At 47.3% G+C, this 27,131-nt stretch overlaps 1 protein-coding gene across 5 annotated transcripts in view; it reads right to left on the minus strand.

Annotated features, from left to right (window-relative positions):
* The window catches only part of Sec10 (Exocyst complex component Sec10), a 408,207-nt gene that overhangs the window by 134,892 nt on the left and 246,184 nt on the right, over window positions 1-27,131 (minus strand). For all 5 annotated transcript variants that reach the window (XR_012885431.1, XM_075870759.1, XM_075870760.1 and 2 more), the window contains exons 16-17: window positions 15,344-15,494; window positions 136-341 (exon numbers count right to left, since the gene is read on the minus strand). Coding sequence is in view for 4 of the 5 variants with exons in the window: in XM_075870759.1 (XP_075726874.1) it covers window positions 136-341; window positions 15,344-15,494 (357 nt within the window). In the remaining variant the exon portion in view is untranslated. The remainder of the gene's footprint in view (window positions 1-135; window positions 342-15,343; window positions 15,495-27,131) is intronic.

A 27,131-nucleotide genomic window follows, 5' to 3' on the forward strand; every position in this document is an offset into this window, starting at 1 on the left:
GGGCGCGATTCAATGCCTCCCACATGAAAACGGGTCTTTTCCTGGCGGGAAGGAAAGAGTTAAGTCACTCTAAAGTGGCATCATGTGGTGGTGTTTTTTGACAGGCAGGGTAAGACATTCAGTAAAAAAACATACCACGACCATGTCATCACAGCAGGCAGCACACGTGCAGGATGTGGCATGTGGCATCAAGATTCCATCCTCAATGAGGCACAGGAGGGTGCGTCCTGCATATCGAATGCTGCGCTTCCAGTCCTTGCTATTCGCCCGTCCGCATAGGGCTTCAAACTCCGATGGTGTGTACCATCGGCTGCCAGACTTAATGCAGCGGCCCCTGCCTCCTGAAAGAAAAGGCAGATTTCACCATAATTACTTATCAAGTAGCATTATGAATGAAATAAAATTAGACACTTCACTCTTGTCATCCTCCATGATTACTCTTTTATGTCTGTTTTCACTGATACATCTATATATAGATGAATTTCACTGTCTGTCAGCCCATGCACCTGTAAACACATAATGATGCCTGCACAACACATTCAGCTTTGCGTTGCGTGTAAAGGTGGTCAAGTACATGCACTTGACACGAAGTGGCTTTGAAAAAGGAAAAAGGAAGAAAAAAGCGCAGTCCCGTTACTGCCTCTCTCAGTGGAGGGCACCCCCACAGTTAATGCACTTGACACATAATCATTTTCTCTACTATTTGCAATGCATCGCAGCTGTCTTCTGGACCACATGACATCTGTGCCTAACTGCAAACATTTTCATAATAACCTAAACACTCTTTTCGATAACTGTAAATGTTTCCATATTAACTAAACACACTATTCAATAATAGCATATAATCTCATAATAACCTAAGTACACTCTTCCATAACTGTAAACGTTTTCACGAAAACCTAAACATGCTCTTTGATAACGTGGTAGAATGCAACAGCTGTGTTGAGATATCCATGTTTGGGGCTGCCTTTTTCTGTTCTGTAGCAACTGCTGCCATCCATTTCAAGGGCTGTACAAACCCTGTTAAATAAAGCCTGACATGATAGCGTCAAGAGCTTTCAACAGACAACAAATACACGCTGCACCACCATTTGCAACCACCTCGTGTGGAACTCCCTTCAAGAGTGCAGCGCGGGAGCCAAGAAACCTCTCCGCACCGACTATCTGGTAAAGGGCAGGCATATGGCACTAAGCGATAAGCAAATGGTACTGATACCGCCTTTCCACGCGCGCGACCACGCGTTATTATTACGGCACACGTTGGCCAGTTCTTTTTTTTAATATCTTAAGTCATGAGCATCGATGTAGAACTCTCGTTAATACATCGACTTGCGATTGCTACCCGCGCCGCGACTCGCGTAAAGTGCTCGCACCGCGCAGCGCAGGTAAAAAATTCTTGTCCATGCAAACGAACCGTCGAACATACAGAGGCCGGTTTTATTGCAAAGAAAGAATAAAAGGAAGAAAACGAAGTCACACTGTGGAATGGCCGTCGATCGAAACACCAAACGGACATTGAGCTAAGCCTAAAAGCTCGTGTAGCCCAGAGCCTGCACGCAGCGATGCCTCTTAAAGCGCTCGTTACGAGTTTCAATTACAGAATGATGCAGTGTCAAATCCCCATTCGTGAGAACTGTGACACACGATAGCCAATGCGTCATGAGTCGCGAGTAAGGCGCCGAGGTGCCTATTAATATCATTTTAAATTGTTTGAATGCGCGTTCTGTCACCACGGCTTCGCAAATAACCAAGTGCTTCTCTCTATATGTGTTTAAAGGGTAGAGACAAAAAGCCAATGCACGAGATTTCGCGTGCGATGGCTTTTTTCGATGCAATGAGAACTCGTTTGTCTAAATAAATTAGTAGCTAAAGTGTGTAAACCGGGAATCGATTGCACGCATTTTGTCGCTCACGGAACCCATTTTGACAACCCATGTGCACGTGCCTTAGCATCTAGGAGACACGTCGCATGCAGGGAAATGACTCCATGTTTGCAGCTACTCGCTCACGGCAAACGCGCACGGGCAGGGGACCGCACGCAACAGCGTCGACATAAAAACCACAGCGATTGGAGGAACACGCTACGCACAACTAAGAACTTGAGAGTCAACTCCGCTACGCTCGCCACTCGGCTCTGGTTTTCACTAGGCGACAATAGCATCAGAACACACAGCCTAGCAAATAGAAACAGCATACTCGATGCACAACAGCACATTTTTGCCGGGTCATGCATATTGAGATTCTACGGGCGACGTGCGTGTGCGCCTGACGAGAAAGACGAAGGGTGGTCTCCGCTCGATCGCTGGCGAACTGGTCACGCCATTACCGCTGGTTTCAAATACATCTAATCCACAGCCTAGTCGATACGAAGTCTCTTATTTTCCTTAACATATATGGTGGAGGTGGAACGTTCCCCGTCCTCACCACGAAGCTTCGCAGCGGCCGCACCGTTCAGTCTCCGGCCATGGCTACCAACGACAACAACCCATCAGCGTCTCCATCGGTAGCTCCGGCCACCATACCTGACGATGCCCCTGCCCCATGATCCCGGGATATATTTTCCGCGCAACCTGGGCTTGACATTGACTACTGGCTCTGTATGTACAAGGGTATTAGCCAGACACACCGATGGGACCCTATTATGATGCTCGCCAACGTAATGTTTTACTTGCACGGCACCCCACGTGTTTGGTTCGACGCCCATGAGCTCACCAGCTGGGATATCTTCAAGGAGCGACTACGCGACCTTTTTGGGGACCCGTCCGGTTGCCAAATGGAAGCACGAAAAGAACTTGCCACTCGTGTGCAGTCCTCAACTGAGTCGTATGTCTCGTACATACAGGGCGTGCTCGCGTTGTGCCGGAAAGTGGACAAGCAAATGGCAGAGAGTGACAAGGTGGGCCACATACTCAAGGGCATCGCGGACGACGCCTTCAACTTGCTCGTGTACACCACCGTCACGACCGTAGACATGATTACTAAGGAATGCCGCTGCTTCGAAATGGCCAAAAGCCAACGTGTTCTGCCTCAATTTATGCGGCTACCAAACACGGCTGTTACACCAACCTGCACCGATCTCGGTTCCGCAACACCCATGCAGGACAGTGTGACACGTATAGCTGTACGGGAGCTTGAGGAGTCAAGTCCGGCACCATTTCCTCCACATCCACTTGACCCTGGCGCCGCACAAACGCCTTCGACGGTCTCCGTTATTCAAGCCGTCATGAGGCAGGAAATCCCAAAGCTCAGTATTCCTGTGGCCTGCTCTGTCTCCAGACCCACCTCTAGGCCAATGACAATAAATGCACCACGCCATGACTTACATTTTATTCCGCGACCCCACAATCCAACGAAATGGAGAACTGCAGACGACAGACCAATCTGCTTGCGCTGCCACCGAGTTGGCCATATCTCCTGCTACTGCCGCAGCACCTGGACTCCTTCAAACTGGAGCCCATTTTCCTCTACTCGCCCTTACTAGGACTACCGTCGGTATTCACCCAGTCGTGTGTACCCTTCTTCCGACGTCCCTAACAGCCGCTCCACCGCTTGTTCACAGTCATCTCAACGCCGCCATTCCATATCGCCACAACCACGCCGCTATCCGTCGCTGGTCAACTATGGATCCTCTCGGACGGAAAACTAGATCATGCAGCCCCGGGAGGTAGTGCTGCATTAATTGCGACTGATCCAAATCCTCCGTTGACGCTCCCCACTAATACGAACGTGATTGAAGTGTATTTCTTTCACGGCGTTAGTTGATACCGGAGTTTAAGTGTCCATAATGAGTGCTCATCTGTGTGGCCTGCTCAAAAAAGTCCTCACGCCTGCAGCAACTAAAGCCCTCCGTGTCGCTGATAGTGAAACTGTGGCCATCACTGGAATGTGTACCGCTCATGTTAGTATTGCCGGCTGCCATGTCCCCGTTTTATTTACGGTGCTTCAAAATTGCCCTCATGACCTAATCTTCGGCATGGACTTCCTATCGACGCAATCTGCTCTGATCGATTGTGCCGCCGGTATGCTCCGCCTCGAATTTCCTCTTCTCCCAGATTCTCACCCTGAACTCCTGAACATCCTGTGCACCACTGACTTCTTCCGGATACCACCTAAAGCTCTCACATTCGTTTCATTGGCAATACTCTCCCATGCTCGACGGTGATTATATTGTGACGCCAATTTCCGATGTTCTCCTGGCGCGCGGGGGAGACGCTCTAGGTGCCGACCAGTGCGGACGCGCGAAGATCGGCGCCTGCTTTCAAGAATGCTTTCCTGTGGTATTCACGAATTTGTCGCTGAGTTTTTACTCTCATCGTGTGCCTAAGTTCTCAAGAGGTCAGCAGATACCACCTTTGTGCCGGTGAGTGGACTTTTAAACCGTTTTTTGGGACATTTTTACACGGCAACGCCACCGGGGGATTTAGGCCTAACCAAGGAGGCGATTGTCGCCGATGCGCCGGCCCGGCGCCAACGCGACTCAACGCTCTGCGCGTTCCAGTACCTGCAACTGAGAATGGAATACCAAGTAGATGGAGAGGACATCTCTCCAGAGGATTGCACGGAAGAAATGGGTTGGAAGGAAGCCGAAACGAGACGCTCAAGGAATAAGCAAGCCGCGGTTAGCGTTCCTGCTGCCAAGGGTTCGACTGAGGCCGGCGTTGCGGGAGACGCTCGAGCCAGTCGTAGTAGGTATGACACCAAGCATACAATCGTGCGAGCTGGACGCATGCCGCCACTACCTAAGGACTTCAGCAAAATTGTGCTACGACCACGTGGAGGATTAAATATCTCGAGAATTGGCACTGGAGCCGTGGCAGACGCGATAGTACTGGCGGCCGGCGTCAAAGAGGAAGAGGCCATGCAGGACATCATCTGTTCCAACTTGCACCAGAACATTATGGTGGCAAGCACTCCGGACCAAGACAGAGCTTCAAGATACCTCAAGGTCAAGCAAATTGACATTGGAGGCAAAGTTTTCGAGGTTAGCGCGTACGCCGCGGCACCCCACGACACTTGTAAAGGAGTGATTCGCGGGATCCCCGTAAGCGATACTCAGGACATTTTGACCCGAAAGATTGTGAACGCAAACAACCCGCTCGCGCTGCAGGCGAAGAGAATCAAGGACACCGGGACAATCATCATAGCGTTCGAAGGACACAAGGTGCCCAGATTCGTGAGATATGGACCTTCACTTTTGCAGTGCTCCCTTTACCGCAAGAACATCGATATTTGTTACGTCTGTGGAAAGTTGGGACATCGGTCTGACGTCTGTCCGAACCCAGCTGAAACAATCTGCAGAGGCTGCGAGATCAAGAACCCAGATAGCCTGCACCAGTGCAATCCAAGATGCAGGCTGTGCGACGGTCACCATCCCATGGCAGACAAGGAGTGCAAGAACAGGTTCTTAGTGCCATACGTCGTCAGACGCAGACGCTGGGGAAAGATCGCGAGCAGCCGCAGAAGCCCGGGACGCATCAATCACATCGAGTCCAGACATCAATGACAAGCAGCTTATTCCAGCCTACGGGACCCAGAGCATCCCGACTACACAAGAACAGGAAAGGCGGCCCCACTCCAGGAGGAGGTCGCGTTCCAGAAGAGGTTCTAGACCCAAGGCCCGCTTCCAATCACAGGGGCGCTCGAGTTCTCAAGGTCACCATCAGGGTCGGGATCAGCCTGGGCGGCACCCGAATGGCCAGCTGCCTGGCGTTCAGTTCGAGATCACGGCTTCACACCCGGGGAGGACGCCTGCAGTTACTTCGAAAGGCAGCTGGGCTGAGCGAGTGCGCAACGGCGGGGCAGAGGTGATGACAGGTAAGCTGCCAGAGCATGATAGAATTGCACAGCTAGAGCAAGAAAACGCGAGACTTACAAAATCGAATGAGAGGCTATCAGCTGAGTTAAAGGAAATAAAAATTATTCTCACTAAGCTAACCAGCGCACAATCTTCACAGCCAATGCCTCAGCCAGTTGATGTCCCTGTGGCTGAAAACGTGGGGGACTCGAGAACCGCGAAAAAGAGGGAAGTCATGGCAGAACACGTGGAAGCCAACCAAACGACCATGTCAGATATGAAAGAGGTGTTTGACACGCTCAGCAAAGTAGTAGCCAATCTTAGCGAGCAGATGGGTAGGCTACAATCAAGCGTGGCGGCACTGGAAGAGCATATGACTTTGCGCATTACAAAGCTCGAAGCAGATCTGCACAACACAGCAAGGCCTCCTCATGCACCAAGCTCACCCCTTCGGCCACCAATACTAGTGGTACCAAACCTGTCCACAGGTGCAGCATCAGGCTCTGGCCGCCCATGTAATAACCATGATGGCAGCGCTACGTGAAGCATTTCGTATCTGGCAATGGAACTGTAGAGGTTACCTTAAAAAGAAGGCAACCCTGCAGCAGTATATCAGGAGCAGCGAAGAAAAGCCTCATATTATATTATTACAAGAGACCCTTTCACCGCAAGCAACGTTGCCTGGATTCCGGCCTGTAATAGGGGATACTGAAGGGAGGGGAGTCTGCACCTTCGTATGCAACAAACTAACGCACGTAACCCACGACCTCAAAATAGAAGCAGGCCGGTTGGAACACGTCTTGGTAGAGATCGTGCCGGGTACCAGCAACCGTCAGAGCATTTTCATTCTGAATATATACAGCAGTCCAAAGGAACAAAAGCAAGGGTTCAAGACGGTTCTAAAGAAAGCTGTTAATATCGCCGGGGAATGTCCACTCGTCATAGCAGGTGATTTCAACGCCCCTCATCATACATGGGGTTACAAGTACAACACTGGGAAAGGAAATCGGCTTTGGCAAAGTGCTAGTGAACTTGATCTCACCCTAATCACAGACCCCAGCCTACCAACAAGGCTTGGTACATCTTGCTGCAAGGATTCCACCCCGGACCTTACATTTGTAAGGAACATCAAGAAGGCCCAGTGGACGAACCTTGCTGTAGACCTAGGGAGTGACCACTGCATTCTTGCCACTACCTTCTCCGTGGAGCGTAAAAAGCAGAGAGAATTTCACTTCACAGACTGGGATAAGTTCAGGAAGATAAGGATGGAAAGGGAACAAGATGGCCACAGACAAGGCTTGGAGCAGTGGGTCAAACAGATTAAAGATGACATCAAATCCGTCTCCTCCACCATTACCACAGATCTTCCAGTTGAAAGAATGGATAGCCGGCTCGCTCATCTTCTTGAGGCAAAGCAAGCACTACTAAACCGTTGGAAGGGTCAGCGCCTGAACCGAAGACTGAGGAAGAAGATAGCTGAGGTAAACAGATCAGTCGAGGAACATTGTCGCGCACTATCGAGGCAGCAATGGGACGAAATCTGCAACTCCGTCGATGGTCAGATGCACAATGGCAAAACATGGAATATGTTAAAGCATCTCCTCAACGAAAACACCACCAAAACAAATCAAAAGCATGTTATCGCTCGAATTTTGCATAAAGAGATAGGGCGCACTACAGAACAGCAAGTTGTCCAGCAGCTCGTGCATAAGTACCTCCCAATCAAAAGAGGATTGGCACCACCAAGTAGACAGTATCAGGGCACGCCAAATCTAGGTCTTGAGGGCGACTTTAACATCGAGGAGATCAGAAGAGCCTTGCATGATCTCAACGGCAGGTCGGCCCCTGGCCCGGACGGTATATCAAACAAGGCCCTGCGTAACCTTGATGACGATTCAATTGAAACCCTGAGGGATATGATCAATTCAGCATGGAAAGAAGGCAGGGTGCCAGAGCAGTGGAAGCTGGCCACCACGATCCTTATTCCTAAGCCAGGAAAGCCCCCTAACTTGGACAACATGAGGCCAATATCCTTGACATCATGTATCGGCAAGGTCGCAGAACATGCCATACTGCACAGGATAAACAAGTACTTGGAAGATAACAACATATATACACACAATATGGTTGGATTCAGGGCAGGGCTATCCACACAAGATGCATTGAAGCTTATCAAACACCAGGTCATTGACAATGAAACCAGAGACGTGAGAGCCATTCTGTGCCTAGATCTAGAAAAAGCGTTTGACAACATCCACCACTCATTCATACTCGAAGCAATTTCCAAGCTTGGTCTAGGGAAAGCCTTCTATGACTACGTATGGTCCTTTCTTACAGATCGGAAAGCCGTGATGAAGATTGCAGATATCGAGACCACAGCAATCGAACTAGAAGCAAGGGACACGCCACAAGGGGCAGTGATTTCACCAATGCTGTTCAACATCGCCATGATTGGACTGTCAAAGAAATTATCGAGCATTGAAGGATTAAAGCACAGCATCTACGCAGATGACATTACCATCTGGTGCACAGGTGGAAGCGAGGGGCAGATTGAGAGCGCTCTGCAAGAGGCGATTGACACCGTAGAAGGCTACCTTCGCCCTTCCGGGCTCAAGTGCTCCTCGAGTAAGTCAGAACTTTTGCTTTATCGGACTGCACGCCGGGAACCGAAGCCCAGGGGATGGAAGCCGTTAAACCAGATAGACATCCATCTCCGTACAAATCAAGGGGATGCCATCCAGAGGGTTGACTCCATCAAAGTCCTGGGAATGCTGATAGAGTCTACCGGCGCCAACAGCAAATCTATAGCCAAGTTAACTCGGAAAACAGACAGTGCGGTGCACCTCATACGCAGAGTGGCCAACAAAAGAAATGGGATCAAGGAAGACAACCTCATCAGGTTGATGCATGCGTTTGTTCTAAGTCACTTCACATACAAGGCAGCAATGCACAACTGGTCAAGAGCAGAGTCCGAGACACTGAATGTGCTCCTCAGGAAAGTTATCAAGAAGGTCCTGGGCCTACCCATACATACCAGCACCGAGCGTCTGCTTGAGCTTGGCATACACAACACGCTCGAAGAAATAGCAGAAGCCCAAGAGAGAGCACAGTTTGCAAGGTTATCTACTACAAGGTCGGGGAGAATGATCCTGCAGGAGCTGGGAACACACAATAGCAATCAGACGCAATTACAATGATATCCCTGACAACATCAGGGAGACTATCACGGTATCTCCTATACCGAGAAACATGCATCCAGAACACAACGTCGGAAGAAGAGTAGCGAGAGCCAGGACTATACTTCGTCAAGTCTCAAACGAGGAACGAGGGGTCGTATTTGTTGACGCGGCTTCCTACGCCAATGGGAAAGCGTTTGTGGCAGTGGTAGTCGATGGGGCTGGCCATGTCGTCAACTCAGCGACGGTCAGGACGAAAGACCCAATCATTGCGGAACAAGTGGCCATCGCCTTAGCACTCAAGATGGATAACATTGAAGTCGTCTACAGTGATTCCATGGCAGCACTACGGGCGTTCGCCAAGGGGACGGTCTGTGAACAAACGCTGAAAATACTGCAAGGCAAGAACATAACACATCATCTTCTGAGTTGGTTCCCAGCTCACCTTGGACAAATCAACGATTCCCCTCCCAATCTCAACGAAGCAGCACACGAGGCGGCGCGAGAACTCTCCAACCGCGCCTCCCCGGGGATGCGTTCTACCGGTGAAGGGGATAACCGGGAAATTCTTACAACATATAACGAGCTGACTAAACATTTCTACCTGTCTAGAAGGATTTTCCCTCCACCTCACAAAAATCTAACCCGGCCCCAAGCACTTACATTAAGGCTTTTGCAAACGCGGATGTACCCTACTTTGAAAATGTTACACATCATGTACCCTGACCTATACCCAAGTAATCTTTGTCCACATTGTGGGGAAATAGCTTCATTAGAACACATGCTCTAGCAGTGCACCAAATTCGCTCATTTTTTCGCACATCACCTCTGCCAGATGGGAGGCGGCAATCCGCAGCTCGTCCTTGGCAGATCAGCTCTGGGCTGTCCACCAAGCCCGCGAGGCGGCTGAGGAGCTTGGCATTTCAGTCCCCACGTGGGAGCTGCCCGCAACACAGTGATCTGTGTTTTGGAGGACCAAATAAAAGTTTATCCAATCTAATCCAATCCTGGCGCGCGACATTACTGTCCCACACTCCGTCATAACCATGGCCTCTAACCGAACATATTTACCTGTTATCACTTTTAGTTTCATAAAACAAATGCTACCTCAAGGAATATCCGTCGCCACGCTAAGACCCTTCATTGACGACCACATCACTTCTTTTGCAACAGACGTATGTCCCGATTGCCCACGTCACTCGCAGGATGCCACGTGCCTCGATGCGACCTTACGCTCCATGATCGCCGCGGACCTCTAACCTGAGAAGTCAGCCGCGCTCTGCCGTCTCCTGGCTTCATACCGCGACATATTCGACATAGGCAGCCATCCACTCAGCCAAACTTCACTCGTCAAGCACCGATTAACATAGGTGATTCTCCTCCCATTCATCGGCGACCATACCAAGTGTCTGCCACCGAGCATAAAGTAATTCACCAAGAAGTCACCAAGATGCTAGACAAAAAAATTATTGAACCCTCTTCGAGCACTTGGGCGTCCCCCGTTGTGCTCGTTAAAAAGAAAAATGGCACGTGGCGCTTGTGTGGATTACCGCCATCTGAATAGAATTACGAAAAAGGGCGTATACCCTTTGCCCCGCATTGATGACGCTCTCGATTGTCTCCACGACGCCCGATACTCTTCTTTAATAGACCTACGTTCCGGCCACTGGCAGATTGCTGTCGACGAAAAAGACCAAGAGAACACTGCATTTGTAACTCCAGACGGCCTATATCAGTTCAAGGTTACGTTTGGGCTATGCAACGCCCCAGCGACGTTCGAGCGCATGATGGACTCTCTGCTACAGGGGTTCAAATGATCATGTCTTTGTTATCTTTACGATGACGTTGAATATTCCCCAACATTTGAGACCCACCTTCAGCGATTGTCAGCTATTCTCGACATTTTCCACACTGCAGGCCTTCAATTAAACTCGTCGAAGTGCCACTTTGGACGCTGGCAAATCACGGTGTTGGGCCACCTTGTCGACGCATCTGGTGCGCAGCCGGACCCGGAGAAAATTCCTGCAGTCACCAGTTTTCCTGTACCCCGGTCAGTCAAAGACGTCCGGAGTTTCATAGGACTTTGTTCCTACTTTAGAAGGTTTGTGAAAGGTTTCGCAACTATCGCTCGACTTCTCACTGAGCTTCTGAAGAAGGACGTCACGTTTACGTAGGGTACCAACCAAGCTGCTGCTTTTTCTCATCTAATCACGCTTCTGACGACTCCACCTGTACTGGCTCATTTTTACCCATAAGTATGTTTCTACCAACCGCACCGACTGGGATCTTGCGTTGCCGTACATCACATTTGCCTATAATTCTTCGCGTCATAGCACTGCCGGTTACTCTCCATTTTTTCTGCTGCTTGGCAGAGAATCAACATTGCCTCTAGACACCGTCGTACCGTCCCCTGCGATACCGACCAGTGAATATGCCATGGCCACTATCACTCATGCCGCTCACGCACGCGAAATCACCCGCACTCGCCTTCTCACCTCTCAAGAGAAGCAACGGCATTTGTATGACCAACGACACTGCGAAGTACACTTTCCGCTCGGTTCTTTGGTCCTACTCTGGTCTCCAACCCGTCAAGTTGGCTTGTCAGAAAAACTGCTTACTCGCTACACAGGTCAATATCGAGTCCTTTGTGTAGTTACTCCTGTGACATATAAAATTGGTCCTGTCGTCCTGTCACCTTCGTGTGCGCAACAGGCTACCGATATTGTACATGTTGCGCGCTTGAAGCCCTACCACTCTCCTAGTTACGTTGAAATTTAGATGCGCCGAGACGGCGCTTCTGCCGCCGGGGATTATGCTACATGCATGCATATTAAGATTATAGGGGGCGACGTGCGTGTGTGCCTGACGAGGAAGACAAAGGATGGCCTCCGCTCGATCGCTGGTCACGCCATTACCGCTGGTTTCAAATACATCTAATCCACAGCCTAGTCGATATGATCTCTCTTCTTTTCCGTAACAATATTTATAACAGCTTAGAGGAGATTATGGCAGCTTTTTGCATGGGAGTCTTCAAGACCAGAAAGGTGCAAAGTACCGTATTTACTCGCATAATCCTCACACCTTTTTTGCCAGAAAACTGATGCAAAGTTGGAGGGTGCGAGAATTACGCGGGAAAAACTTTCGACGAAAACGCAGAGAGCGAAAAAAAAATGAAGTGGCCGCAAATCGGGATTCTCACGCCAGCAACTTACAGCAAGCTTTAAGAAGTACTAATTAGAGCTTACCTCAACAATAAAAGCAGAGGTTCAACACAAGGCAAGATTTATTTGAGACACAAAAAGTGGAAGAAAATAGTGGAGAATTAGAATACCATACGCGAAGCTTGCGGGCATTGCGGGCGTAGCAGTAGCGGTCGCCGCTCAACAGGAGCCCTCAAAAGGTAAGCGTAGGACATCAGTATTGGCTGATGGCTATTTAACAGAATCATCCGCAGTTTCCTTTTGAAGAAACAAAGTTTACCATCAATCCCAGTTTTAGGCACACAGCAGACCCAACGCGCCTTGGTGCCTTTCAGCTGCCGTCACCAGTAGCGAACACAAAACTCGCAGGCTCCGAAGGGCCTACCGGCGGCCCTGTTGCCGTTGTTTGGTGCATGATCTATCCCTTACAACTTGAAGCAGCCGCGTGGCTTCAGTATCGCCCCATAACGAGCCATGATTACCGACACAACATACAAAACACGCCGCAACGCGCACTGGCCACTTTGGCTTGGCTTGGATTGGATTGAATCTCCGTGCAATAGTACGCTTGATGCTTAAGAGATGGCGCCAGATAGAGTGCACTATCATTATCAGTGGTTGGAATGAGCGGACGACATTATTGCGGGAGTTTTCGGGGGTGCGATAATTACTCGAGGGGAAAAAAAATCGCATTTTTCTCGGGCGATGATGGGGGTGCGAGAATTATGCGAGTGCGAGGAATACGCGAGTAAATACAATAAAAACAAAACACGACTGACGCGTCTTACTAGTCAAGTCAGCCTTTTTTTCACCACTGAAGCTGAGGTTCACATCAAAATTCTAGCTTTCGAGGGTGTTTTCGAGCAGTTCGGTATAATTTTCGCGATTTTTATGCTTTTGGAGCAGCTTGGCGCAAGAGGATGAGAATGTATCAAAAATGCGCAATATGCACAGATGTCTCACTCTTGCCAATTCAATGTTACCCCCTCAAGCCACACCAGCACTTGCCCCCACACAAGCTACACCTGTGCTTTCCCCCAGCCACGATGCAAGACGGTTTTGTACCCGAGACAAAATCCTGCTGACACTCATGGTCAGGCAGGGCATGACCAGTACATTGACTGAGATGCAAAGGTTGGTATTTGCCATTAACTTGTCTAAGGTGAATGTAAAGGTGACCTTATGAGTTTTCACTAAGGCTTTCACTTTATTAAATGCACGGTCGTCACATGGAGGAAACCATGCAGATATACCTTTGCTGGTGGCAAGCAGACATATCAGAGGGCGGTTGTGAGCCGGTGTCAATAGCATAACTGATAGTCGTGGCATGGCCTAATGAAGGTTGGTGAAAGTCGGAAGAAGAAAGAAACTTGTTAAGGAGAGCACAAGCTGGCGGTGATGAGAGAGGTGAAGGTCTGCGTCAATGACGTTGTTGCTGGCTGACAAACTTTATGGCTGAGATGCAGGAGTGATTGTGGCAATGTGACAACATGGGGTGTGATCAGGACGAGTAAGATCATTGACATGGTCGACAGGTTGCACATATCCTAAAGTTGCACCACAGAGTAAGGCGATAGGGTAGTTGCAGTAGTTGATAACCAGCATTATGGTTGATACAGACACAATTGTGAGAACGGCAAATGGGAGCACGATGCCCATGCGTTTATTAAACACTTGAGATGGCGTAAACACCACCTTGAGGTCAAGTTGACCAGCACATGAAAGGGTGATAGGGACTGAAGCTTCCAGAGGCAAGTTGGTGTCGTCATCATTGATCAGTTTGCAGGGCAAAGAAGAACGGTTGTGCGATAGAAATTCACATGTTGGCACAAGAGACACTTCTGCACATGCACAATCGATGATAGTTTCATGACGTGATAGGAAATCCCAACCTAGGATGAGGTCACAAGAGGAAGATGGTAGAACAAAAAATTCGACGATGTACACAGCGTCTTGGATGACGACATGCGCCATACACACAGCTGAGTGATGAATGCATTGCGCGCTAGCTGTGGGCAGCACCATGCCACAGAGAAACGTGGTCACTTTTTTGAGTCTCCGACGAGAGTGTGCGTTCATCACACAAGCGGCGGCCTCGCGGCCTCGGTATCTACAAGCACTAGTATGGCGACTACCTAAACATTGACATCAACGATGTTTTGCGGCGAAAATGGAGGCCTTGAGAATTGCGTAAAAGTTGCAGTTTTTGCTTCCAAAACTGCACTGATTAGTTTCCCTCTATGGTTGTGGTCAACGTGCAGGCGATGGTGAGAGGCAGCGAAGGGATGGGAAACTAGCACTTGATGAGCGGCGATCCAAGTCATTTAAGCCTCTGTTAAGATGCAGATGTGAAGGCATGTTGCGGCACGTAGGTAAGAGTTCTTAAGAAAGCGTACACGATGTGGGACGGCAGTGGCAGACACGTGATAATAAAATAAATATAATATTCGTTAAATAAAATATTGTGAAGAAGAAAATGCATCATTGGCAAGCAGCATCACCACCGCTCGGGGTACTGGGTTCTGGGCTCCTCTTGCTCGCCTCGTGCTGATCGTAGCCAGCATATGCCAGAACGTTGCTCTGTCCCGATCGTGTTTTTCATCGTAGAGCCGCCGTTGCAACACACGCCAATAAACGCCTTTTCAATATATCTATATAGATATATTGCTATATAGATATATAGATATAGATATATATATATAGATATATACTGCTATATAGATATATAGATATATAAAAGGTTTGAATACATTTTAAAGAGCTTTGAATGATGTCCCGAGGTTGACCTGAGCACATACTAAAAAGATACCACAATTTTGTCTTCGGGCCAACATGAGGATGATCTATGGCCGAACAAATAGACGGGATTAGAACCGCCAGAGATTCACTTAAGATTGACCACAAGACATCCTTCCGTACTGGGCAGGGTGTTGTCTGGACAACCTGAGGTCGTCAAGTGTTGTCTCCGCAGCATATTTCTCACATTTTAAGATGTGAAATAGGGCAAATGTCTATTCAACTGAGATCGTCAAGTGTTGTCTCCGCAGCAGATTTCTCACATTTCAAAATGTGAAATAGTGCAAATGTCTATTACCTTTTTGTTCAGGCTGGGGACACTTTATTATTGACCTGTGGCACGATCGGGGCCCTTTTAGCAGAATGATTTCACTAACCTGAGCCAAATTTATTCTTGTGGAGGTGACCGCACACATTGCGGCAGCGCACTAACAGTTCCGGATCGTGGACAGATTCATCCCAGTTGTACTTGAATTTCTGGGCCGTTCCTGACCCATCCTCACCAGGTGACTGGGCTGCCAGTGATGCCTGCATAAATTTTACACAAACATTATTTAGTGCATGAATTACACTAGGGTCACAGAACTAAAACTCTGCCCAGCGGAGCGGACTTACGTCTGTTAATAAATGCTGCTGAGACACCCAGTGTATGCTGGTGGCAGATTGCAATCATTTCTGTTCAGCATTTTTTTTTTTTTCGTAGTCTGGAAAAGAAGATATTTGAGATATTCACCCAAAGACGAGATTTTTTCCCTTGTGACTATTATTGCCTTCACCCAGTCAATGCTGAGATTACATGTAACCAGATGTTGAGAAAGTGGATTGGATGACACATGCTTTTTCCTGATGTCATTCATGTGGTCTTTCAATCTTACAAATGATTGCAATCATCTTTCAAAAATAGTCATCTCTAAAAAATGATGGCAATCTGCCACCAGGGTATACCAGGTGTTTTGGCAGCATTCTAAAATGGACATATTCCTGCTTCGCTGGGCTATTTTACTGTGAACAAGGCTACAGTGCGGTAGCCGAAACATCAGTCTTTAACATTTTAAACCTTTTCATTTTGGTCGATGCTCTTTCATTTCATTCGTTCTTCAAGATCCTACACTGATCTGGATGGCTGAAATATGAGGCATATGGCAGTGCTGGAAGGGACATTCAACACGAAGGAATGAAGGGTGCTCAGCACAGCACACCGAATGTCATCCCCACTGAGATAAATGCAGCATTTGTGGCGAACACTTGTGTCCAAGAAGACATGCATAAAGCACCAAATGTTGTACCTTATGCCCCGACACACTCAGCAGAGCAAGTGGTAACATAGCAGGCATGTGTTCTCTTATGGGACAGGGTTGGAGCAAACACAAGGTTCACGACATATGGCGAGTGCCGGAGCAAGTGCACCATAAGGGATCAAGATGTACTTTTCAGCTAGTTCTTTCAGCATGTGGCAGCGCCCACCGGGTAAAATGATGAGCACAAAAACAAAAGGACAACACAAGCATTGAACTTCAGCTGAGTTAACGTTCAGCACTTATGTTGTCCTTTTGTTTTCATGTTCACTCGCCACGATAGTCAACTGCTGAACTGAAGGTCACCAGATCAAATCCCAGGTGAGATGGCCGCATTTTCGATGGGCGGCAAAAATGTTTGAGGACCATGCACTTAGATTTAGAAGCACGTTAAAGAACCTAGGGAGGTCAAAATTTCTGGAGCCCTCCACTACAACATGTCTCATAATCATACCATAAAATGCTGAGCAGGCACCCCTTCCATTTTTTTCGGGAAATGTGAAATAAGTGCCAATGACCGTGCAAGCGTTCCCCCTCCCCCTCCGGCCAATTATTATTCGAGACGAGCATCACTCAAGTATAAACAACCACAATAATGAGTACGCTGAATGTGTATCTAATGTTGTTTATGAAATGCTAGCCAAATAAAACATTCAGTGTCCAGGGCTACCATTCTCGGGAGTACCAGCGCTTCATATTAGCTGATCGCTTCTGGTGTTGCTAATACTGATGTTGCTGTTAGTATCATTGCCCGAGTACAAACTAGTTATATATTAGTATCACTGCCCAAGTGCAAACTAGTTATATAAATTTCTGCGACTGTTCAAAATATGTCTGTGCGTGCAACATTTGTACATATATGGAGTGTCATTTTGTAACGTGTCCCTCAGTAAAAAAATTACAACATGGCCACCTTCCATCGCCATGCTTCACATAAGGTTGACTCTCAAAGTGAGTGGGATCTCCAAATTTTTCATATCACGGTTATGTTTCATGACATAGGGACCACATGTGGTGCCTCTCAAACACAATGCTTTAGACAAGTCACGCCTGTGCCGCACACGAACACACGTATTCAAAAGCTTAAAAAAAAAAATCACAGCATATCCACGGAGTGAATGATGATTGGTGGGGCGAAGTGTTTGTCAGTCTGTCCGTCCATGCGTCCGTCTGTGTGTCCGTCTATCCGTGTGACCCTCAGTGCAACTGTCCTTCCGTGCGTCCCTCCATGCATCCGTCCGTCCGTCTGTTTGTACGGTCGTCCCTCTGTCTGTCCGTCCATCCATCCCTCCGTGCATCTGCCCCTCTGTCTGTCTGTGCATTCGTCAGTATATCCGTCTATGTAGTGAACACTCCAAGTACAGCCATCTCGCGTCTTTTCATCATGTATTCATCATATACAAGTGCCGTCATCCAGCGGACATTCTAAGAAACGCTCTTTCGGGTATGTGCCACCAGTGGCTACATACAACATCAGAGGATGGACAGACCCACACCCTTAGAAGCTTCGCCCCTAAAAAAATCAGGGGCAAAGACAGTCATGTGAGGGCCGCGGGTCACTTAGCAAAAAACTCGCGGGTAGTATGCAGCCAACAAGTCATGTGTTTGAGACCCCTGTTTTAAAGTACTGGCTGCCACGCAGATTGCCAAGGTCCCATTCAGGTTAGAACTGATTGTGAGTGTGTATTCAGGGACTGGCTAGTCTACCATCTACTGTCTCATGTCCCATAGTCACACAGTGGTCAATACAACTTTCTCAATTATTTCACACATAACACGGGGACTAAGAGATACAACACCAAGACGAGCGTAATCGAACAATAGAGTTGTCAGCTGGCAGTAGTCTTTGTGTTGTTTCTTTCTATCAGCATGTTTTCGCACAAAATCGCTAAGACCACATTATTCCAACGAGGTAGACCCACAGTATTGCTTCGGTCAATACAGGCGTAATATAAGGCTAACAATGCTCAAAACCAGTGCTAAGTAAACTTGGAAGGTCTAAAATAATGTAAGCTGCTGAAATGACCACGAATTAATTGCAAAAATTGATCTAAAATCGTGATAAACTCTTCAGCAAGATCAGGCTAATATCAGTGTTGCACAAGAGAGTGCGCCACTGCCTCTGCAAGCACACGATTGCCGGGGGAACTGCCGCTACAGGCTTCATAATTTTTGAGCTGCATCATGCATGGGATTAGAACTACCAAAGTTAATCAAAATAGGTTGTGAAAAGTAGTTCAGAAAGTACTGCCAGCGATATCAGCAAGGGAAGCTATTGGTGCTGCAATTGAAATGCCACTAAGTGTTGAAGAAACAAACACTAACCGCAAAAAGCAAATTTCATTCAAGGCTGAAGCAATACAAGGGCAAAGCAATTTTTTTACAAATAGCATTTATTTCCCAAAAAACATTGTGAAGGTGCAATGTGCAAATAATTTATGACAATGTTTCATTATGTATTATGAAAACATTTTTTCTTGGCATCCCCCTTTTATTCCAAGAAGCCCATAGACTTTCCTCCACTCACCTGCGGTGTTGGATGCATGGAATGCTTACATATGTGGGCTTCAGACTTTGCTCGGTTTTACATTGTTGACAAATAGCTTACACACCTCGAAAACGCATTCCTTGCGTCGAAATGGTTGATTTCGTACTGAAGGGGCACCCAGTAAGTTTCATGTTTTTGATCATTGCACAGCAATGAATTTTATTAAACTTAGAAAACTTCTGTAACGGTGTACAATGTTACGAAGTGTAAAAAGTAATGCACAGCCACAAAACTTGGAAGGCAGACTACAAGGCTAGCATTTGCTTTGCAATTACTAAGCGTATGTTTCATTTTTTTTTCTCCATTTGGTTAAGCCATAAAGCTGCGTGAACTTTTATTTTAGAATATAATACATAGGAATGAGATCTGCTCATAAAAAGACTTCTTTTAAAAAGCTTTATTTACGCAGTCAAGGTAGTAGTGCCGGTTAGTGGCTGTGATCGCTGGCATTTATTTTGGTAATGCAGAAAATTATAGATGGAGAGGAAACCTGAATAAGACTGCTGCTATATAGACATCAAATCATTTTGATATGTGGTGCCCGTCCTATTTGTGTTCTCTCGTGTGTCTGCACATTTGCACAGTTGTAACCGCTTTTTAGCCGAAGCCTCGCTCAACACCATCCAATACAAGCCTCACAGATACCTATACCGTCATTCCCTTCGCAGCAATGACGCACCTCAAAAATTTGCTTAGGTGGTTGTGCCAGATTTCCCTCGGGGCATTATTGTGAGAAATTCTATGATGCAGCTCTTGCAGTGCATGGAAAAGTGTGCTTGAAAGTTCCCAACATCCCACCCCCTCACGTGTTTTGGTGTATCACACCCAAATGTGCTCTCTGAATTATCGTGAGGAGAATTTATTTCTGCAACTCCTGGAGTACGACGGGCAATGCGCACGATGTGGCTAACATTTATTGCTGATAACTTTGCTCCCCAAATGCAGAAGCTATTTGCTATGCAAGGGTGTAGTAGCAATACGGGTACACCTGGTGAACTGAGACTTCAAGATAAAACACCAGAGCAATGGCTTGTAGTAGTGTGCATGCTGGATTTTCAAGGGTAAACATTTCTGCTGCCAAGCATCCTTCGTGAACACCAGTGCCTATTGAATTTCCCGTTACTGGTTATCAGATCGCCAAGTTATCTATCGCACTACAATTCACACGCCTGTGTATGCTCTGAACTTCAAACAAACAGTGCTGCAATGAGACAAAGAATGAAGAGACAAAACCAAGCACTGACTAACAACAAGCTTTCATTTTGCCACAGCAGAATATATACTGTGTGGGTTTTTCACTGTGGAAATAACTTTTTCGTTATTTTTAAGGCTGCATGTCCTCCAATAGAGGGAAACAAGTGCCTTTCATTTTTAAAGTTATTTAATTAAACCCTAAAGGAATTTTTACTGACAACTGAACACTCCACCAATGACCAACTTAGGTTTCTTGACCTACAGCTGACCCTGCATCCCAGACACCTATGCTGAAAAAACCCGTCCTGCCCAAAAAAGAACCTTTTGCAGATTTTGTCAGCCCATACAAAAGTTGTGAAAAAGGGAATTACTATATCAGCACTTTGGAATATCTTCAACCGATCCTGCTTGCACCAAATAAGCAATACTATTTCTGCCCAATTTGATTGATTGTCCAAGACAGGATTTTCCACACCTATGCTGTTCAGCCTATGTGAAACGCTTCTATACTCAGCGACAACTTATCTTGGCATTGGAGCAAAAGCAATAGAGCCATGTCAAGGGCACACTAGCGCCAGTGTCACACACTTCGAGTGAGGCCCCGCCGATCCAAAATCGACGTGCGGCAGACTCGCAGGCTTCCACTTTACGCTTCGGCCTGCGACGCCTGAAAGGCCTCAAAGTGGCACATTTCAAATTTATTTGCAGGTCGGTCGACCCGTGCGGGGTTGCACGTGTGGTGATGTGTGGGCCTGACCGACGCACTTATAAAGCAGACACAGAGAATTGATTACACACAAGCATTTAATTAAAACAGGGGCAAAGGCAGGAGATTACAAAATTAACAAAGGAGGAAAACTGATACGCGCGATGGAAAAGTAACATGAATCAAAGAAGATACAAGGAAAGTTACATGAAAAATTTACGGTCGCGCTTTTGAATTTCTGCATGCGACGCAGCGCACACAAGTATACAAATATTAAAAAAGGCTGGTTATAATAAATTAACCATTAAAAAAATCACAATAAAAAGTTCTATACAGACCAGGCCAGCTCTTGGTACACGTAGGGGAGTTCACGGGTGCCGCTGAAGATCTCGCCGGCTTTGTAGACGACGAGGGTGCCCGGAATTGCAGCCGTCTCAATACGTTGCACGGGTCACTCTATGCTCGCCGCCTACGCGAGACTCGCGACACCGACGACCACACTTCTTGCTGGCTGTACGTCAACTGCCTATTCCGATGCAGTCCAAACTTTTTCAGGGGCGTACGCATGCTCCCGTCCCATCTGGGGGTAATTTCCTTTTTTTTTTTTTTAACCACCTGTGCCCCTTTCGGTACAGGTGCAGGGAAGACGAGCCGGCGCCACGCTGGGTCGTTAGTCGCCGGATGTCGTCCCCCCATCACAAAAGCGCCCTTCCTTTGGAAGATGGGGCCCGTGGATGATACGAAAATTGGAGTCGTTTGTGGCAGCCAGTGAAGGTAGTTCCACAAAAGCGCCCGTATTTTCACCGCGAAATATAGATGTTCCCCCTTTATATTCTACGCGGCGCTACTTGAGTCAGGACACAGCTCCCACCATTAAGATAGTCGTATTTACTTTAATTAATTCCTTGTGACTTCGTGTTTTCGAACACGCAAGAATGTTCCGCCTTTTACTTGAACCTCAAACGCTAAGCGGCATCTGTGTCTACATAAAACTCTGATGGTGCACCCTCATCATTTTTCATAGTGTTACACGAGACGCGCGACAAAACGGACTACTTCGCGTATTGCTACATAAGCAGAAGCTCCGCCTTTGCAACTTTCCCTTCAGTGCCAGAAAAAGTTGTCACCGAGTATAAAAGAAAATCGCACAGGAAATCCCGTGAACAACTTCAACATTATGCAATAGAAAAATATGAATGTCATCTTGTACGTTCATGATGTATCCTACCGACTAAAAAAGGTTGCAACTCGAGTCGGGCTATCGGTCGTTTTCAGCCCACCAAACAAACAGAGTGGATTAGGCAGAAAAGTGAACGTGCAAGAATCTGCTACAAACTTTCCTTCTAAAAAGCATGTACGACGGTTTGTTGAATTCTGATCGGGAGTAGAGTATGACATACAACTATATTGTGGAAAATGGTACACTGGACAAAACTGACTGTTACCTAAATGATCGGTTTGCGAGCGCATGCATGCACAGAGAATGGGACATGCAGTAATTATACCCAACAGTTCACCACATGTGGGTGCTCACCGTGCTTTGACCCGACAAAAGTACTAAAAACATACAAGAAGTTCAGATCACAAATTTGGCCGTGTATCAGCAATGTTACACTGCGAATGTCGTCAAAAGACAATAGTTTTGCGTCTGGAGAGAATGAACAAAACGTTTATTTGATGCTCTGCGCAAGAAAATCGGTGAATGGTACTCTGGAAGCGCTGCAGTGTCTCGAGCAAGCAGCGGAGGCGAACGAGCGCATCGTCACATCACACGTGAGACATGAGCGCTATCTGGCAGTCATCCTGGAAAATGAAGCGCGCGGCGTGCACTCCCGTCTCTGAGGTGATGAAGTGTACAACGCAAGGCGACGGGTAGGTGCTACGACCGTGTCGTCTTAGCAAAGCGTTGGAAACACTTGCCTTTTCAAGCAAGCGCTGCATGGTCAGCGCAGCGTGAAACACACCATGGTCCTTAGAATTACCTATGTATGCCTTTTCTAGTAAAAAATACAACTACATATTATTGACGTGTTCTTACGGTGCCTCAGATATGCACGAAAATTGCTTTTTAATTTACGATCGCACAAATATGAACGCTGAACCTTGACCAATATTTATGTGCGCTGCGGATGGTGTCGGTCATTTAGAGTATTATTTGGCATTTTTGGTGCCATTTGAAGTACCGTAAGGGGCGGACAAACAGACAAATGTACAAACAGACAGACCAAAATTTTTGCGTTGAAGGTCCCCAAGAAAGACTATCGTCTTTAAAACGACATCATCGCGGCATTTAGAACTGCACGATGACTTGCACAACTACGTTAACACCGCATTAACTGCAGAATTAGCGCTGTGCTTAAGCACAATTGCGCAACGTAAGGCGCTGGGTTTTAACTTTTTTTCCTTTTTTAATTCTTGGCATATATAAGGATTTTCCGCTCACGAACCCCACCACCTACGATGCACATTCTGCGAAAAGAGCCCTTTAACGTACAGAGAAAAGAGACAATAAAATAATGAAGTTATCGCATGCGGCAAATACTGTTAAATAAAGGCGGCTCTGTACCTGTGCTGTTTTGAACACGTCCAGCGCACTCTGATCGTGGATGACGATATGCGTGGCCTTGATGCCTGCCTGCTGAAGTTGCTCGGATGTAATGATGCCTTGCGAGGTGGCCAGAAGGACGTTTGGCAAGTGGTCCGTCACACTAACGCTTACCGTCTGCGGTTCCGAGAAGGCTGCCTCGTCGGCACTCGGCGAGTCCTCCGAGAAGATCACAGGCGCCTCTGACGATCCGCCCGACTCCATGACCATCACCATTATTCGCGCCACAAAACAGTAGGCGACACAAGCAACGGACTTGCGCGTCGGCACATCACGTCTCCTGTTCGGGGCGTCCTTCCCCGCAGGCGACGAAGCCGTTGCGGCCCCTGCCACCAAACAACACAACTGAATCGACTGAATGTCCAAACTTTACCTCACTTTGAAAAGGTTCTGCACCGTGGTGACGCATACAGGTGTTTTCAGCACAGACTCAAGAGAATGGAATAGGTGGACGACGCGGAGAACATCTACACAATACACAATCTACACTCACGTTTGAGAACAGAAACCATTTACAACAGAAACATTTCACAACTGCTTTCACAATGGCTAGAGTAGAGTCACGCTAGAGAAGGGAAACTGTACTTTTTACAATGCAACGAAAATAAGGGTAGCGGTGGCGTTGTGAACTAACTTATCCGACCTAGAGCAACGCCTCCTCTAGGAAGATGCCTGCCGCATGAGAAAAAAAACAGCTGCCACACTCTTTCTCTTCTTCAATTTGAAAATGTTCTTGGTCGCTAGCGTCACCTGTGGCGGACGGTGCAAGAACGCAACACTTTGCATAGCCTCCGAAACAGTGGTGCACATTTGCAGGTCTTGAACAACTCTCAACGGACGCGCCCCTATGGGCCGCAGATGAAAAACGCTTAGCTGGTACCGCCCGTCACCGTGATGATAGTGTCGGTCGTGAGTGCCACCGCGCGGAGCTCGTTTAAAACTGAAGGCAGGCCAGCTCTGCTGGGAGCGCGAGCCATTCCTCAGGCATCTTTTTAGAGGAGGCGTTGCCTAGAGTTACAGTGGCTCTGCACTAGAGTCTAGAGACCACGACCTTCTGTACTCCTGACCTGCCCAGCTGGCGGCTGTCTACGGAGCTGCCTGCGCCGGCTCGGATTCCGAACTTCGCCGCATAGGGGCGCTCGAGTTACCCCATCTGAGCTTATTTTGGGAACTCAGTGGTGTGCATGAGGGCAGAGGTGCAAGCGGGAATGGATGTAAATCAAAGGACTGTGGGACGCCTCGCGTTGGGTGCTCACGGGAAGACGACAAACGAGGCTGTAAAGGGCGATATGGGGTGGGCAGGTTTTGAGGCGAGGGAAGCGCAGAGCAAAATAAGGTTCGAAGAAAGGCTAAGAAATATGAAGGAGAGTAGATGGGCAGAGAAGGTGTTCCGTTATTTGTATAGGAAGAGCGTGGACACACAGTGGAGAAAAAGAACTAGAAGACTCACTAGTAAATATACGGCTGGTATTGTGAGCCATATGTCAACAAAGAGCGTTAAGGGAAAAGTCAGGGAGGCGGAGAGGATTTACTGGATGGCAGCTATGGAGAAAAAACCGGCTTTGAGTAACTACCGAAAGGGCAAAAATGAAATAAGGAGGGAGGCATTTTACGATAATTCAAGGGGAAGCGCTTTACTGTTTGAAGCGAGATCGGGTTGCCTTAGAACGCGTAGTTATAAAGCAAGATTCAGTAAAGAAGAAGAACAATGCACATGCTGCGGGAAAGATAAGGAAACGGCGGAGCATGTTCTGATTGAATGTGGAGATATCCACCCAGGTGTACGTTTGGGCACGAGCCTACAGGAAGCCTTGGGTTTTAGGGACAACAATGGAAAGCTGAACACACCCGCGATTGAAATAAGTAAGAGACGGTTAGAGTATTGGTGGCAGAAAATTAGAGAGAAAGGACAAAAATAAATATTGGAAAAATAAAATATGGACAGTGTGCCGTAAATGGCAGAGAACTTAAGCTGAAAATTTACCTTTTTTTCTATTAAGATAGAATTAATCGAAGTAGAGGCATTAGGCCAACATAAAAGAGAAAAAAAGGTTTTTTTTTTTTTTGTCGAGCCTGGTGGCATACTTGTCACCACCCCTTTATAAAGGGGACGCTCATAGCATCCATCCATCCATGAGCGCCGGTGGATGCATAGAAATGCAAGGGTTGCCGCCGGTTCGAGAAGAGTTTCATCACGGTTTGAGTAAATGTGACCGGTATCTTTAATCATTTCATTTTATGTGACTTTGAAAATCTTTTTTGCATTTTACATGACATTTCAAAGCATTATTTTTCGAATGGAATCACAAATAAGATACAAAAACATGTATCATCGGTGCAAAACAAAAAAGAACGATGACAGAGACAGGTTGTAAAAACTGCTGGCCCTCCAAATGTTTATTTCACTCATGACACCGGCTATACGTGTATACAATGGTAGACTTGTTGTCGCACACTCAGCTGGATTGAATTTACTGCTTGGACAAGAAAGTGCAAGGACTATGACATTTGACAGTGGCCGCGGCATCCAGCGCGCATAGAAAACAACCCAATACAGACAATTTTGCGCATAAATACCTTCGTCTCAAATTGCAAATGTAGATCGCAGGTACATGAATAATCAATAAAAAACACTCTGCAACTGTTTTGAAACGAAACAGCAAACAACTTTACCTGCAAGACTGCAGCGTTTGCTTTTTTTGGAGAGCAGATTAACCTCAGCAACTTCACGGTTCAGCTTGGCTATTTGCGCTTTTAATTCAGCATTATTCCTTGCCATGGTTTGGCATTTTCGGTGCGATGATTTTGCGGAAGTCGTCACACGGCGCACCTTCTGGCTGGTTATAGTTGTTTGCGTGGTCAATGAGCGTCGGTAGATTTTTTTTTTTTACTTTGTCGCCAGGTGCAGTTTCAGGTGGTTCTGTGCGTTCAAATTCAGTGAGAGGGTGCATAAAGTCTGAGGATAGTCCCGAAGTTGTGTTTGCGGATGGTACTGATGACATATGTCGCTCGATGTCAAATTCTCTGCTGCGCGCCGGGGCTGAACCTTTTTTCTTCCTGCATTAAAAAATTGTGTTCTGTTATACGCCTTTCCTTGAAATTCGTTTTCATTGGTCCAATTTGTATGCAAAGAGCCGTGGGGAAATGTCAAGCATTAAACATTGTTAGTCAATTTGTTTTCTTTGGGCAGGGTCCATGTTCCTGAACATTTGAACGTTTCACGGTGCGGCGGACTTTTGCCACGGGCGGCACCACGTACTTTGGGTAGTGTGGAAACACTGACAGCACAGCAACCACTTTTTATCCTTAGTCCCGGTGTGGCAAACTTTTCTTCTTCTTCTGGCACGACACACTTGCGACATAAGCTAGTAGTGGGTAGTCTACTAAGGGGAAAAAAGGAGGCAGTTGGTACAGTTGCAGAGATGCGTTGTGTTGATGAACCGCGCTGTGTTTTCGGAACAGCGTTTCAGAGTGCTATATAATATTGGTGACCCGGACTACGAACGCGACCTTCCATGGAGCAGCGTGAGCATCTCGACAGCCTCAGCCCTGGTACCGCTGCCACTGCACGCGGCCATGTACCTTCTTCGGGTGTTGTTGGAGGTACTACTACGATGACGCTACCACAGCTGTGGCTTGCCGATCCCTCCTTATGGTTCATTCAAGTCGAGAACAAGTTCCGCATTCATCGCATCACGTCAGAAGTTCGCAAGCATGAGCTCCTCGTTGAAGCGTTGCCGCCACAGGCAATGGCCTAAATACGCGACATCCTCGTGGGCCCGCCTGGTGACACTCCATATACGACAGTTAAACAGAC

Source organism: Rhipicephalus microplus, chromosome 8 (genome assembly GCF_043290135.1).
Source record: "Rhipicephalus microplus isolate Deutch F79 chromosome 8, USDA_Rmic, whole genome shotgun sequence".
Classification (NCBI taxonomy): domain Eukaryota; kingdom Metazoa; phylum Arthropoda; class Arachnida; order Ixodida; family Ixodidae; genus Rhipicephalus; species Rhipicephalus microplus.